Source organism: Podarcis filfolensis (assembly GCF_964270895.1).
Source record: "Podarcis filfolensis genome assembly, chromosome: Z".
Taxonomy (NCBI): domain Eukaryota; kingdom Metazoa; phylum Chordata; class Lepidosauria; order Squamata; family Lacertidae; genus Podarcis; species Podarcis filfolensis.
Window position 1 is genome coordinate 26,489,772 of NC_139617.1, and position 15,585 is coordinate 26,505,356.

At 40.0% G+C, this 15,585-nt stretch overlaps 1 protein-coding gene across 6 annotated transcripts in view; it reads right to left on the reverse strand.

Moving 5' to 3' along the window:
* ZC3H12B (zinc finger CCCH-type containing 12B) overlaps nt 1–15,585 on the reverse strand; it is a 37,041-nt gene that overhangs the window by 8,224 nt on the left and 13,232 nt on the right. For 4 of the 6 annotated variants that reach the window (XM_083595883.1, XM_083595884.1, XM_083595885.1 and 1 more), the window contains 4 exons: nt 4,581–5,302; nt 3,530–3,669; nt 2,443–2,677; nt 1,883–1,989 (listed from right to left, as the gene is read on the reverse strand). In XM_083595883.1, coding sequence (XP_083452009.1) covers nt 1,883–1,989; nt 2,443–2,677; nt 3,530–3,669; nt 4,581–5,176 — 1,078 coding nt within the window. In that variant the 5' untranslated portion in view covers nt 5,177–5,302. Of the gene's footprint in view, nt 1–1,882; nt 1,990–2,442; nt 2,678–3,529; nt 3,670–4,580; nt 5,303–8,321; nt 8,531–12,925; nt 13,044–15,585 lie in introns of those variants that run through there. The other 2 variants (XM_083595887.1, XM_083595888.1) reach the window with 2 other exon arrangements.

A 15,585-nucleotide genomic window follows, 5' to 3' on the forward strand; every position in this document is an offset into this window, starting at 1 on the left:
GGACTACAACTCCCATGATTCCTAGATAACAGGACCAGTGGTCAGGGATAATGGGAATTATAGTCCCAAAACAGCTGGAAGGCCGAGTTTGGGAATGCCTGGACTAGACACACTGAACTCAATGGACTCAAGTTGGTAATGAGTAAGGGTTATAGCCAATGCTACCTAGCCCTGGTCAAAGTAAGCCATTGTAATTAATGAAAATGATTAATTTGGGTCCATTAATTTCAGTGCATCTACTATGAATAAAACTTAGCTGGATACAATTCTTAACTTGTTCACTGATTTCAATGAGTCAATTTGGAACATGACATAGATGGATACAACCCAAGGTCCTTTAAATGCATTGTAACAGTCAATGCTAGAATGAACTATTAACAGCCATCACATTTCCTTTGTTAGCAGACCCAAATATGTGCTATATATGTTCTACAATCCAGTCACTGTATCTATTTATCTTACTTAAGTGATATAAACCTCCCTGAAGGTAGCAAGAGCAGGTACTGGTGTGAGTCTAATAAAGACTCAGGTTTAAATTCCCACTCATAGAAGCACAGGGAATCACCATATACAGATTAGGGCCATTAATCTATCAAGCCTAACACTGTCTGCTATGATTGGCAGCAACTCTCCAAGATCTACCACATGATCCCTGATTTTATTTTTAAACAGTCAGCTTCATGCATTATCATATTTTAAAACGTGCACATGATGTGCCTTTAGGTCACCATTTCTCTGCTTAACTTTTGACACAAAGGTGTTATGAAAGTGAAATGCAAGTGTGAATATGTAACTCCCTTAGGCTACAGGTCTATGCACAACAGGGAGTAATTGCCATTGAACTCAGTGGGACTTGCTTTTGAGTAGACATGCACATTAGACTGTGTAGACTGTGCAGTAAAAGTCTCTCAGCCAAGACCACATAGTGTTACTCATTAGGAATTTAACAGAATGGATCTGCTGACTGTGGATGTGCTGGGAGCTTGAAAATGAACAAGGGGAGGGAGAGGTTTAATTGTCAAATATCTAACTGGGTTTTAAAACTTTATTTAACGAATACTGCCCTTCAATAAAAAAAAAGATCAAGGGTGGTTTACAGCTGTTAATTGACTCTCTGTGGCCTTAATACTCGATTAGTTAAATGACTTTTTGAGCACAGGAGAGCTTTGAAAATATTTCCAAACACCGAATTAAGTTCCAGCTGTATTTTCTTCCAGACTTTCCCCAGAAATGCTAATGCATGTAAACATCCCTCTAAATCAGTGGTTCACAATTAGCTAAGTACTGCAAAAGCCAAGCCACAGGCCCCCTACTTTTGAAAATGTTGATACATCTATGGTAGTTTTCATTATGTGATTGTGGTCTACGGATTGGGAACCACTGCTCTAAATAACAGAGCCAAGATGTGACATTAAACACATGATTGGCCCTTCCATTCTTAGTTTCTGAAAGTGCAAGAGAAGGGAAGGATGGTTCTGGGTCACATGTGGCATAGAGGTAAGAGGAAATTTAACTCTTTGCCCAAACTGCAGTCCCTCTCTGAGTCCTCCTCTTTCCTCCCCACCCTGCTCCCAGCCACACGTACGCAATGCCAAGATCAAGCAAGCAAGAGCCAGTTACCTACTTAATACCATGTCTTTGGTTTAACCATGAAAGCTTTTTTAAAAAAAAAAAACTCAGCAGTGCACTCAGCAGACCCAAACAAAATCTGATTTCCCCACACTTCTAGAAGCATGCTACGCCTTTCTGTCCTACTCAGGCTTCTTACATGGTTTCCAATACAGAAAACACCTCAGACGACCCACTATGATTTTTTGCTTTTTATCAAGGTTACTAATTTTATTATTCTGACTCCCGAAATAGTCAAGTGTGACACACTCACCGTAAGGACAAGGTTGCTTTTTGTGTTCAGGAACAACAGGCCTTTTCCTTAAGAAATTTTCAAGGCTGGGGCCATGGCGTCCTAATGGGTCGTCTGGTGGCATAAACCTGGAAAAACCAAGAGACCAGTTTCACCTGCTAGTATTAAATTTACCTGACACGGTAGACTGGTAACAATACAATGGTTAGGAATGGGCTGGGAAATACCCAGTCTGAACCTGGTCATAGCTATGAGCTTGGCAGGTGCCTGAAGGCAAGCTAATCTCTATCAGCTCCCCCCACCCCATCTCAAAAAGGAAACTGTAGAGTAGGAACCAGTGGAGAAAGGCCAATCGAAATCAATAGGGGACTGGAGTCCCTTCTCTGTGCAGAAAAATGAAATAGGTGTGTGGCATTCTAGTTTAAAAGAGAATAACAAAAGGGAGTCACTAATGGTCTTACATTGCCCTACCAGGCAGCTTCTGTTTAACGATGTATGAGAATGTAGACAAAGTCAAATACTCAAATCTCACCAGATAAACATTAAGCATTACTATTCTACTTGTAAATAAAGAAACCTACTTATCATTCACAAAAGAATACATCAGGAGCCGTTCCTCTACAAATTTCTTCCATTCTGGCTTTTCATTTTGAAGGTCACGGTAATTGTCATTTGACACAATGATGCCATCAGACTCACACGCCAGTTTCACTATGAAACGGTCATCGTAACAGACAACTCGTCTCCCTTGAACTCTTCGAGATGGGGTGAAAACAAGAATTTTTTCCTTTTCCAGTTTGTGTAAAATATCTTGATCTGAAAAACGAGGGTTATATAAGAAACTGTTAATAGCAAAGTCCCTTATATAGAAATATGCTTGCTCTCTATGTTTATCTCAGTATCTGAGATATTCTTCAAGAATTGTACAAGAAGTGTTTGCACACTCCCCAAGAGCATAAAAGTTGGTGTGCCAGTGCTTTGCTTTGTAACAGTGGACTTCAATCTTGGGTGCCCAGATATTTTTGGACTGCAACTCACATCATTCCTAGTCATTGGTTGAGATGGCTGGACATTATGGGAGTTTTACTCCAGCAGCACCTTAGGGCACAAGGCTGAAGAGTCTCCCTTTGGGGAATAATCTCACAGTTAAGCTTGCTTCAGTTTATACACCATGACATTTTATATTATGGTTCAGTCTATGCAACAAAAAACTGTAACGCTGCCTTGTATGGAAAGACCTTGCAGACACAGGTGAGGGGAAAATGCATGCAGGTGAAGTGGAATTGCAGAGGAGGAATGGAGCACTCAAGCCCTCCCATCCATGCCCAGAACAGAAACTAAGTAGGCTACTCCTCTACTCCCAGCACAGAAATGCCATAGACTTTTGCTCCTTTGTCATCCCTCAGAAGGATTGTTAACACTTCTGCAGGCTAGTAACTATTGCAGGCTTATGTGCAGCACGGATTTAAAGTATGAAGTGTAAAAAAATTAAGAAAAAATAACAATCTAGCGGCTTAGAATATGAGCAACTACCATGCATGTGCATACAGAAAATGCTCTGATTCAGGTCCTTGGCCCCATTCCAATAAAAGCCAGTGTCTAGCACAGTAATTATCCTCGTCCTAGTAATGGCAATTGAAGAAAACAAATGTATGTTTGATTTGCCACCTGTAATTGGTGCATCTGGTCGAGATTGCTCTTTCCTCCATGTAGGCACAAACACTGTAATATCTTTATGACCTTTCTCCAGAAACCAGTCGACAGCTAACTGAATCCCCCGACAGGAAAATGCTTCTTTATTGCCATGACTGAAAAACAGAACAAGTTAGTTTAGCAAGTACTGGTCATAAGTACTGCAATGAGATTTGTTTTTTCTAAAATACATAAAGCCAGAGAGACTAGTGTTATGTAGTGGGGCAGAGTGTTGGACTAAGACTAGGAAAATCTCAGTTAAAGCCATTCACTGTCTCTCAGGTTAACCTACCTCACATCAGACTATGTACACCACCCTGAGCTCTTTGGAATATGGATGGGACTAAAATGTAGTTTAGCAAATAGCATTAAGCAGACTTATAGAGGGAAAGAAACCTTTTCTGGAAGTTTAGTACCCACTTTAGAAAGACACAATTTTATTTCAATGGGTTGTAACCACCCCTGCTACAACTCTTGCGCTCAACAAATTGTCTGTAAATTTTAAACTGCTTTTCAGACATTTATTTCAGAGAGTGAATAATGCCTTGAGAATTTACTAAAGTGATTCCATTCTTACGTATAAGAATAGGCCTTTAAATTCCATTGGACTTTAATTACTCAAGTAAAAGGAAAGATTTTCTATTCTGTGATACACTGTACAAGATGAACAGTACAGTCCTATGCATGTCTACTCAGATGGAGCCCCACTGAATTCTCTCAGAGAAACATATACAGGACTATAGCCCTAAAAATCTATTAAACAGCTCAATTTTTAGTTTTTAAATACAAGTGTGTAGACTTAAGGCTCATCTTCTTCAACAGGTCTTTGAGCTCCCATGGTTGATTAAAAGGGCTATCTCAGTTGAGTTACAGATGCTGCCTTTTAAAATCTATTATGCTATCATTTTTAATTGGATGTTGTTTTTAATAACAGAAAAGCAGAGTGTGTATATGAAATAAAACAAACAAATACATATGCAGCATAATTAGTGCATTTCTTAGAAGTATTTTATTACTACTAAAGTACCTCATTGCCACATTACTTCCATCAATAACGATTGGCCTCAAGTTGTCAGAGCTGTCTACCACCTCATCTTCCAGAGACAGCTCAGGACTAGCAACCTCCTTTGTACCTGCAGGACCAGTGGCATTTCCACTACTTGCTTGTCCTTCATTCTCAACCTTGTTTCCAAGTCTCACAAGCTCAGCCAAAATGTCATTGGTAAGAGCATCTGCCCCCAGCTTGTTCAACACAGCTTGAATCTGATCTCCAGGATACCCCAGTTTCAAAGCAAAATCAAGTTTAGATTGATATTCTTGACTCAAGTTTGCTTTATTCTCTTCCGGTTTCAAATCCTGAAGGAGGCTACTCTGTGAAAAACTCGGACGATCCAAGCAAGGAGAGCGGCAAAGTTGTCGATGTGGTTTGTGGGAAATCTCTTTATCCCTCAACTGTGCCTTGCTGCAGCTATTCCTGAAGCCAGGCTGCTCAGGTTCACTCTCAGAGCTTGTCCATTCCTCAGATTCGGTGCTACGATCCCCACCATCTTGCTCTTTAGTCCTCTCTTCTTGGGAGCGGCTCTTCTCCATTTTCAGCCTTTCCACCATAGACCAGGCCGTCATCACGTTCACCTTCCGGCCAGATTTCTCTTATGGCCAAAGTAGCCCAGAAGTTGTACGCCACTGCATCTTGTTGACATCACTAGGCTGGGTTTGATCTGTGATATACCCCAAGCCAGTAATATGTCCCTGCATTATGAAAATACACAACATGCATAATTAGATTTTACTGACTAGTGCAAAATAATTATGAATCTTACAAAACACATTTTTAGATAATTTGAATACAATAGAGTTTGTATTACTTCCAAGTAAATTGAATTCCCTTACCCTCACTCTCCAAAATAAATGCATTTAATACAGAGGCGTGGTTTGCACATCACATTAAACTTTAACTTAAAACTAACATTGGTTAACACTCATATTTTGTTTCAGGGAAAGAAACACAAACATGACAAGACTCTGGCTTGTTTCATCTGCAGAGGAGCACAGTGGGAGCACACTTAGATTCCTGCATTGCAGGGGGTTGGACTAGATGACCCTCAGAGTTCCTTCCAACTCCACAATCCTATGATTCTGTAATTCTGAGCAGCATGCTGCTCATTCATATTAAACAGTTTATAGTCTTAAATATGGTTTAATGTGGCATATGAACTGGGCCAGTGATGGCAATTATACCAACACCACCCACACAGCAAATTCACTGTTTCAAGTTAATGCCCTGTCAGATAGCTGCTTGTCACAGTGGCTGTTGTGAATAAGAAACTGTACTCACAAACCAGGGAAAACAAAGAAAGTTCACCTTCACACACTGAAAGAATGCCTAAAGAGAATATGGGGTGCACTGAATAATCCTACTACCCCAGACCAACCACAATACCATGCACATTTCTGGTCACCACACCTCAGAAAAGATACTGTGTAGTTGGAAAAGGAGCAGAAAAGGACAACCAAAATGAGCAACTCCACTAAGGTGAAAGGTTACAACATTGTAGACTTTTTAGTTTAGAAAAAAGTGAATAGTGGAGAACAAGATATAACTTTATAAAACTATGCATGGAATGGAGAAAAGAGACAGAGGGTTTCCCCTCACTCATAGTACTAGAACCTGGAATCATTTAATGAAACTGAATGGCGAGAGATTCAAGACAGGCAACACATCATTTAACTATGTAATTTGTTACCACAGGATGTGATGATGGCCGGCTTTAAAAGGGGATTGGTAATAACTATGCATTGTTTGTTTAAATTCAAATTCAGAACAAGCAGGGATCTGAAACCACAGATTGGTCCTGGCTTGTTCTCACTAACCATAATTAAGGCAAACCAGTTAGGACATCTTTCGAAACCATGTAATTAGTTTAAAAGGAGAAGGGGGTGCGCTTCTGCTTTTCTCCTTGTGGGTGAAAAAGAAAAGATGGAGTGTAACAGCCCACAGCTTAAAATGATTTGTTCACATAATGCAGGGATGGAGAACTTGTGGTCATTCAGACACTGTTGGACTCCCACTCTCATTAGCCCTGACCGTTTATTTAGCCATGCTGGCTGGTGATGATGAGAACTGAAGTACAACAACTGCTGCAGGGCCAGAGGTTCCCCATCCTTGACACTGTAGGAACTATGGCTTATCATGGTACCTGAGCATGGCTAATGCTGCACAATAGTGTGCAGCATCTCTGTTCAAAAACGGAATCTGAAGGTTGGCCCCAAAAGCTATGCAGTGATCTGTATGTGAATAAAGCATTCCGGATTCTATGGCTGATGACTGAAATGCATGAGAAGGGCCTCATGCAAGAAATTCCAGATGTATTTCCAGAGTACTTCTCCCAACCCTTTTTGTATTATTTTCTTTCCTGTATGCTCTGAGGTATTAAGAAACAAAGACCTATTTAGGAACTCAGAACATTTGTATATTTTATATTTACTCAGCTGTTCATTATTCTTTTTTAAAAATGAACTGTTCATCCACACTGTTAAAAAGCCAAATCAAATAACTGTTTCATTTCAAAGTATAAATCTTTATTCATTCTTCCTCCAATAGAGAAAAAGAAGGCACACTCTGCAAAATCAAAGCAAGTCACTGGAGTCAAGAGGAAGCGTGGTAAGAATGAATTCTGCTAATGCAAATGTATCTCCCTATATTAAAAGCATATTATTTACTGTACATACTACTGAATATCAGTACAAGGGCAAACAAAACATAATGGTACCTTTCCTCACTTTCCTTGCCAGAGAAACATAACTGGAAAAATAACTGTACTTGTGGAACCTCTTCAAAACTGACATTAATCTTTTGAAAAACTTCTTTTCAATGGCCACTTCACATCCATTATATGTGGAAGCAGATATTTGGCAAAACAACCATAAAAGGGGAAAGGTAAGGTGCTTTGAATGGCCAATGTTATATCATGACATGTATTGGTAGACACTGTTTTTTTAGCCCTGCACCACAATTTGTCTGTTTTAGCAGCAGACTAAGAAGTGAGAAAGATAATTGCAACAGCTGTTTAAGGGAACACAGGACTATCTGGGAAATAGCTGCTGAGGGGTAGCCAAATATGCTGCCACCATACCTGCTACTTCTCCCCCCCCCTTAGTATTAGGGTTAGTCATGCCTTAAAATGACTGACACACAATCCTATACATCCCTACAAAGCAGCAAGTCCAATTGAATTCAATGTAATCAGAGTACATGGCACCTTGCCCCCATACGCCTAGTGACTACTTCCAGCAATTTATAAGCTGTAGAAACAACAAATTATACAAATACAAAATATACAAAAGATCACAATCATAATAATCTGATCTAATGCAATTAAGTTATATGTAAAATTGACTTTAAAATGAACAACTTATATAAAAAAGGAATATTCAATAATCCATATAGGATATAATAATACATACTAAAATTATCTTTCAAAATACCACCAAATAATAATTAAACGAAAATTCACTCTCAATAACTAAAATAAATCATGACTATGCCATAGTCAATAAAAAAGCAAAGTGCCAATACCTAAAATATAATGTAAAAAGACTGAACTGAGCAATGAAGTCACATAGCTTATAAAATCACAAGATAACTGGTCCCCTTTCCAGGTCCAATATCTAACAAAACTGCCAAAGTAATCAAGGTAAATAGTATAACTGTAGCCCACCCAGCCATGAAACATTTTTTAGCATATTGAGTCAATAAAATTTCAGTCACCAGTTTTAGGGTAGTCGGATAGGCTTCGTAGTAGCTTAAGCAAAGCCAGGCAGATAGCAGGCAACACGGAAGAACGAAGAAAACAAGCAATCTCCTCTCTCTCCCCAAACGGAGTACTGACTGAAGCTTTTAGCTTTTTCAGCAATGGATCCACGGGGGTGGACCTTTATGCATAAAATCTAGAGTTACTATCACAAACTATCTGGGAGGGAGGGGAACTGGGACTCTGCTTTATCAGTAGTTCCTCATGCAAGGCACCGTGACACATTTCCAGCATTGGTTTGCCAGAACTTTTTTGGCACAATAGTTGCTGTTTTTCCACTACTCTGCTGATAATACCAAGGTTTTCAACAGCCTTATCTAAAGAAGCAGTATGTACAAGGATTCAAGAATCTTCCACATTAAAGATACAGGCACGGAAGTGTCATTCATTTTGATCTATCACAGCTGCTCTATTTGTGAAACCTACCAAAACTGATGGTTCTGAATATGTAGTCCTAAGCAGAGCTAACAGGTCAATGGTATCAAAAGTCACAAAGAGATCAAGAGGCAGGAGCAAGGTAACACTCCCCTTGTCCCTTTCCCTGTAAAGGTCAGAGATGAGGATCAATAGTTCAGTTGGATCAATTCCAATCCAAGAGATTCACGGTAAGTTTCTTTAGAAGTGGACACACCACCTATTTCAAGGCAGCATGCTCTAGTCAAAGTAACTCTGATAGGTTGAATAAGCCAGCTGGAACTGAGGTCAAGAGAGCAAATGGTCAGACGTGCAACTGCTAGCACCTTGTCCACATCTGCTGACTGCATAAGTTCAAACTGATCCCACAACACATCACTGACTGTGGCATTGGGTACCTTCATCTGGAACTGGAACTGCAGACTCAATGGTACTCCATGCATTATATTGCAAGCCACCCTGTGATCCTCAGATGAAGGGCAGTATAGACATTTAATAAACATCAACAACACTCTGAATTTGAGCCAATTTATCCTCAACATGTATAACTAGTTGGTCGCAGCAGGTCCTCAAATGCTCCAGATTCCTCCTCTACAGTGGGAGTCAATAACCTCTGGACCATTCAAAATAACTGTCAGCTGACCACTCGAGGATGCAATGCAAAATGTGCCTTCCTCGTAGCCCACACTGGAACATGGTAGGCATGTTTATGCATACTAGCCAGGGTTCAGTCAGCTTTCAATAAAGAATTGTATCACTTGAGCTCTAGCCTTCAGGTAGTTTGCTTCATAGCCCAAAGCTGCCCAAAATTTTAAGGAACCACATGGGCACCACTAAGCCAGAGAGGAGGCTCAGGAGTGATTGTGTCAGCTACCCATTTCATTTCACCATCTTATAGCTAGACAGGAGCTTTGACAGGATCATCTGCATTTTCCCACTAGCAGAACATTCAAGAAAAGATCAGGTCCCAAGGCAGGCCTTCAAAATGGGCCCACCACCCTTACAATATAGCCTGTTTGTTCTAATTTTAAAAGTATCCTGTTGCCCTTGTTTTCTGAAACAGCATGTGAAATGCTAAATTATTGAATAAGTGAATCCCTTCCTTAGCAATTGAGGCTAGCAATGCAAATAAGGGGAGATTCTAAGCTGACCAAACAAACTTCCACTTGCAGTCAAGTTACTATGGGACTCTTCTCATTTCCACCTCCTAGACACAAATCATGCAGTATTCCACACACCTCTGGCTGTACGAAGGCCCGCACCCAAGTGTACTAGCTATTAGAATAGCAATTGGAGAAGTGTGATAATAGCAGCGGAAAAGGTCACTGTGCACAGTGTTCTGTGAATGGATGTAACCTTCACATTACTGAAAGCAGACGTCATCATATGCAACAACTACCCTGCTCCAAGTATGACTGTGTTCCAGAAAGTTTCCTTCCAAAAAGGAAGACACAGACAACTCTGCTGTAAAATTATTTATTCTGCAAATCCTATGGCCTAAGGCAGCGGTGTGGAACTTGTGGCCCTCCAGATGTTCAGTGGGGCTTCTGGAATCCCTCCCCCCCCCCCCCCGATTTCTGCATTTGGTATTATCTAAGTACCTTGGGCTCATTTGTGGTTCACATTTCACTTCAAGGCCATTTGAGAAATCATACTCAAGAAACTGGACAGATTGATGTAACTTATAGAAGTGTAAATATTTTATTTATTTTATGACTTTGAGCTGCCTTCCAAAAGATGAGGGTGCATATGCTTCTACAAATATAAATTTTAAAATGCTGAGGTTCACCAAATGGATTGTTTCAGCTAAAATAAAACGAAATGTTTATTTTCACTGTAACTGAATCCTGTCAGTTACCATGAAATTTTTGAACGCTACTTAAGTTTGTGACAAATCTCAGAAGTATTTAAAAAGCATCATAGAAGATGTTTACTTCTGGGTCAGCCTTCATGAAGGTGCCCATCAAATGTATGTTTTTATGTATTGATGTCTGCTGATATCCTCAGCCTGAGTGATGTGAAGCCCCTGCCACCTTTGGACACTTAGCGTTTTATATTACCCAGACCTGCTACACAAGGACACACTTCTAGGCAGAACAGAAGATACAGCTTTGTGACCAATGAAGACACTACAACAGAAAAAAGAAAGCTGAGGACAGGACTCTACACCATTGATCCTCATGGCTCATTTACCTTGAGTCAGAAGTACCTGAAGCTCCCTGAAGAGATAGAGAAAAAACTGGTTGAGAGAAGTGACTTTATTGTCACTTCTCTCCACCTAGAAGGGCGGGGATGCTGGTTAATGATAATCAGTAACTGATGAGCAGACGTACGGCTAGAGTAAAATATATTCATACGGTCATGAAGAGTTCTGTGTAAGCAAGCAAACTACCTTTTTTGTATATCATGAAACCCTTGAATAGCAATGGAGGGTCCCTTCCATCTCAGCCTAGCAGAAATCAGGGTCACATATGACCATATAACTTACTAAGAATCAGAAATTCTCTGCCCTGGAAATTTACTTTGCCGTTTCCTCTCCCACATCGGCAAACTTATAATAGGCAGTGTGGTGTAGCCAGATATCTTTGTAGAGAAATAAGGGCACATGGTTCAAGAGGAAGCATAAAACAAGCATGTGTGCACAAATCAAAAGGGAATTTTGCTACAGGGATCTGGTAGCACGCAGAGCATCCCTTAAAGAGGAGTAACTTTCACACAATTTGGGCAAGTATCTCCTGGTGTTTCTTCATTGGGCAAGTATCTCCTGGTGTTTCTTCATTCAACTCAAGATGTGCTTCATCCCAGTTGTTATCCTCCTTGATCATTACCTATTCCTTTTCTTAAAGCTGATTTTGTGCAAGTCCTACAGTCTAGGACTGATTTTGTGCAAGTCCTACAGTCACTACAGACCTGTTTCCCCTGCAATTTATACTGGGTGTGGAGGAGAGGGTGATGTGTGACCCTACACAACCCCTGATATTTACAGTCACCATCAGGCTTCTCCACCTTTGTTTTGTAGACTAAAATAAATTACTTGTGTGTGCTGCAGGGATGTAAAGCAATAACTGAACAAATCCCATACTATTAAAATAATTTAAAAACCTAAACACATAATTCTTAGCTGTGGAAGGAGACAAACAGAAATGAAATGAAAAGCAACAAAAAGGATGCTTGCACAAACATAATCTTGAAGAACGATTAAGTTGTTACCTCACTGGCTCACTAATTTACTGTTCTAGTTTTTAGTAAAGTATCACAGTGATGTAAAGTTTGAAAGTTTGTTGAACACCTGTAACATGTACCATCCAATACCTTGTTAAGTAATCATATAGTATGTTTTATCTTTACTGGTGAACTTTACACTGCGGGAGGCAGTGGAAGACAGGAGTGCCTGGCGTGCTCTGGTCCAGGGGGTCACGAAGAGTCGGACACGACTAAACAACAAACAACCATAAGCTATACGGATGCAGATTGACCTAATCTAAAATAAGGGGTATAAGGTGCCTGAAGGCTGCTTGCTGCAAAGCAATCTCAAGAAGGGGAGCACTTATCCGTTTCCCTGTCAGCCATATCTCCCCCAAACCCTTTCCCCAACCAGCTTTTATCCTTAAAGAATATTAAATCTCTGAGGTAAACAATGAACAAGAATACAAACAATTAATAACACTGTGAGAAAGGGTATAAGGGTAAATACTTAACAAGGATGGGTTAAAATACTCTTTTTCCTCCTGTCTTTTCTCTTATGCAAATTGCTCTTGCCAAGTGTTAACTTGCCAGTCCCCCAAGTGGGGTATTAGATTCTATACACTCAAAATTTAACAAAAGATCCTCTTTTTCCAGCATTAATCTTATGCACACATACATTTTATTTTATTTTTGAAACATGCACACTTTCAACTTGTTTCCATATTTTAGGACGTCAAACGTGGTGCAACAATTCAGAAAAATCTCCCTCCCTCCCCCCCCCCTCTCTCTCTCTCACACACACACACACACTACTTACTGAAGTCTACCTCCTTTGAACCACAATATTATGAATAACAGGCACTTAAGATTTGTCACACATCAAAAACAAGATTTGAAAAGCAAACTACAGGGGGGAATTCATCTCCAAGCACATGTTACCCGTTACTGCTAGCATACTCACTTTCACTTGCCTCTAAGAAAGCAGTAGCTTAGCTGTAACTCACATTGGTAGTAAAGAAGATAGCTCTTTGCCAAAGCAGAGCCTGTGTGCAGGGGTGTTCTATTCTTCCGACTCTGGTGACAGATTGGTGGATTGGTGTTACGAAAGCTGCTCTCTGCAGAAACACACCCACTTCCATGACTCACAGGAGTATCTTGCTTCTTCTTTTTTTAAGTGATTGTCAACTGTGGTTGAAAGACTATTAACAAGAAAATTCAGCTGTGTCATTTTTTCATTAAAAGGCGACAGGTGGGGGGAGCACTTTGATGTGAGAATCACAACTGCCTCTAAATCAGTGATTATGAGGGAGTAATTATTTGAATTGTTTTTTTAAAAATGTTGCTATAGTGCTACGACATCTTAATAAATAGGGGGAAGTTAGATCCGCACAGAAAAGACAGCTTTATCGGCATGATTTAACATATTGACTGTATAACAAAATCAATAGGAATTTTCTAATGATAAGTTCTGAGATGCAATTTGTTGCTCCCAAATGTTCTTCTGGGGGCATTTTTTTTTATTAAATCAAAGAGTTAGAATTTTTACTCAACCGTCTACAACAATAGAAGCCCATCACCAGATTCAACAGTATGTGGCATGGCAGATCCCTATGCCTGGATCCCACATGGTTCCAAATATCATGTAAAGGATGGAATCACATGGAAATCATCCACATCAGTCAGCAACCTGTATTAGCACAGTGGTTGTAAGGATGCGGCATGGGTATCACTCATGTGACCAGCTTGTCCCACATGGAACAGACATGTTGTTTTTCTCTAAAATGCAAGAGTTGAAAAAATATCTGGGAACTTTAGTTAACTATTTGCACCACAAACTTCAAAAAAGCATTCCACTTCAGATGACAGTTAAGTCTCTGTCAAATCTAAGCTTCAGCCTTTACAAAATTTCATCAAAATTATTATGAGCTATCATAATCATACTATTATTTGGTGGTGGTAGGGAATCCCTCAAACCTCAGGTAAAATTGACACCATCAAGGGAACATATACCAAAGGGGATTCCTATGGGATTTTAAAATATATTATTATTATTATTATTATTATTATTATTATTATTATTATTATTATTATTACTATTTATTACCACTACTATTACTACTACATTCTTCGGGGCCACTAAAAAGCCTGGGATAACACAATGCTCTTCAGAGGTTGTGAACTACAACTCCTTTATTACCGACTCTGACTGGAGGTGATGGGAATTGGAGTCTAAAACATCTAGAGGGCATCAGGTTGGTTACCCCTACCATTACTATTTGTTTTTAAGTAGTCCTCAAGAGCTTTGCAAGAACTTTTTTGAACTCCCTGAAACTTTTTTGAACTTCCTGAAAAAGAATGGTGGAAGGAAGAGATTCTCTTTCTCCAAGTCGTAAGCACCTGCTTCTGTCCAATTTTTCCATGGCTCTCCTCTGCCATCAGGAAAAAACGCACAATTTCTCCATGAGAACAGAAAGAGTTTGTCTAAACTAAAAGGCAATACGTGTCTCAATGTTGTGAGAAAATGAGCATTCTGTAGCTGGTGTGGGACAGTGGAGAGAGGGCAGGAAGGATCTAACCAAGAGTGTATCATTCTAGCTTTAAAATACATTTCTGACTAATAATAATAATAATAATAATAATTTTTATTTATACCCCGCCCTCCCCAGCCAAGGCCGGGCTCAGAGCGGCTAGTAAGTTTGCCTGTGCTGATTTCCTACTACTTTCATGAACAGTTGTCATCACACTAAATTCCTACCTAATACTTATTTGCATAATGATATCCCCAAGCACTAACAGACAAGTGTAAGAACATAAGAAGAGCCTGCTGCATCAGGCCAGAGCCAGTTGCCCATCCAGTCCAGCATCCTGTTCTCACAGTGGCCATCCAGATGCTTGTGGGAATCCTGCAAGCTGGATTCAAGCACAATAACCCTCTCCCCTCCTGTAGTTTCCAGCAACTGGTATTCAGAAGCATTGAAGCTTTCAACTGCAATGGCACAGCACTGCTATCATGGCTAGTAGCATCCATGCTGCATGCATGACTCAATTGTTCCTGAAATATTAGAAGCCTTGCTCTCCAAGCCATGCTACTCAACTATACTGTAATTCTAATGCACATGACATGTTACAGAACAATATAAGCTCCCAAGGGGGGGGGGGCTCTTCCCCAGTGAATCTACTGCCTAAATTTCAAATGGGGAAAAGACAGAGAAATGAAGTGTGAGCAAATGCACCCTACATGTGTTTCTGCTGCAGATGAGACTTCCTAGTCAAAGGATTTACAGAGAAAGGTGGGCTGAAGAGCAGGGGGCAATTAGATTATCAAACAGGATGGGCAAAGTTGGTTAAGGAAGCAGAAGACATTTTGGCAGGTGTTAAGTTAGAGCTTGCTATAATGAATCGTTTGATAGGCAAGTCAGCATGAACATGGCGCCTTTCGCTTTGGAAATGCAGCATTATATGGCAGGCTACAAATGTACTACATCTGCTTACAGAATAGAACAGATAAAGTACCGTATTTTTTGCTCTATAAGACTCACTTTTTCCCTCCTAAAAAGTAAGGGGAAATGTGTGTGCGTCTTATGGAGTGAATGCAGGCTGTGCAGCTATCCCAGAAGCCAG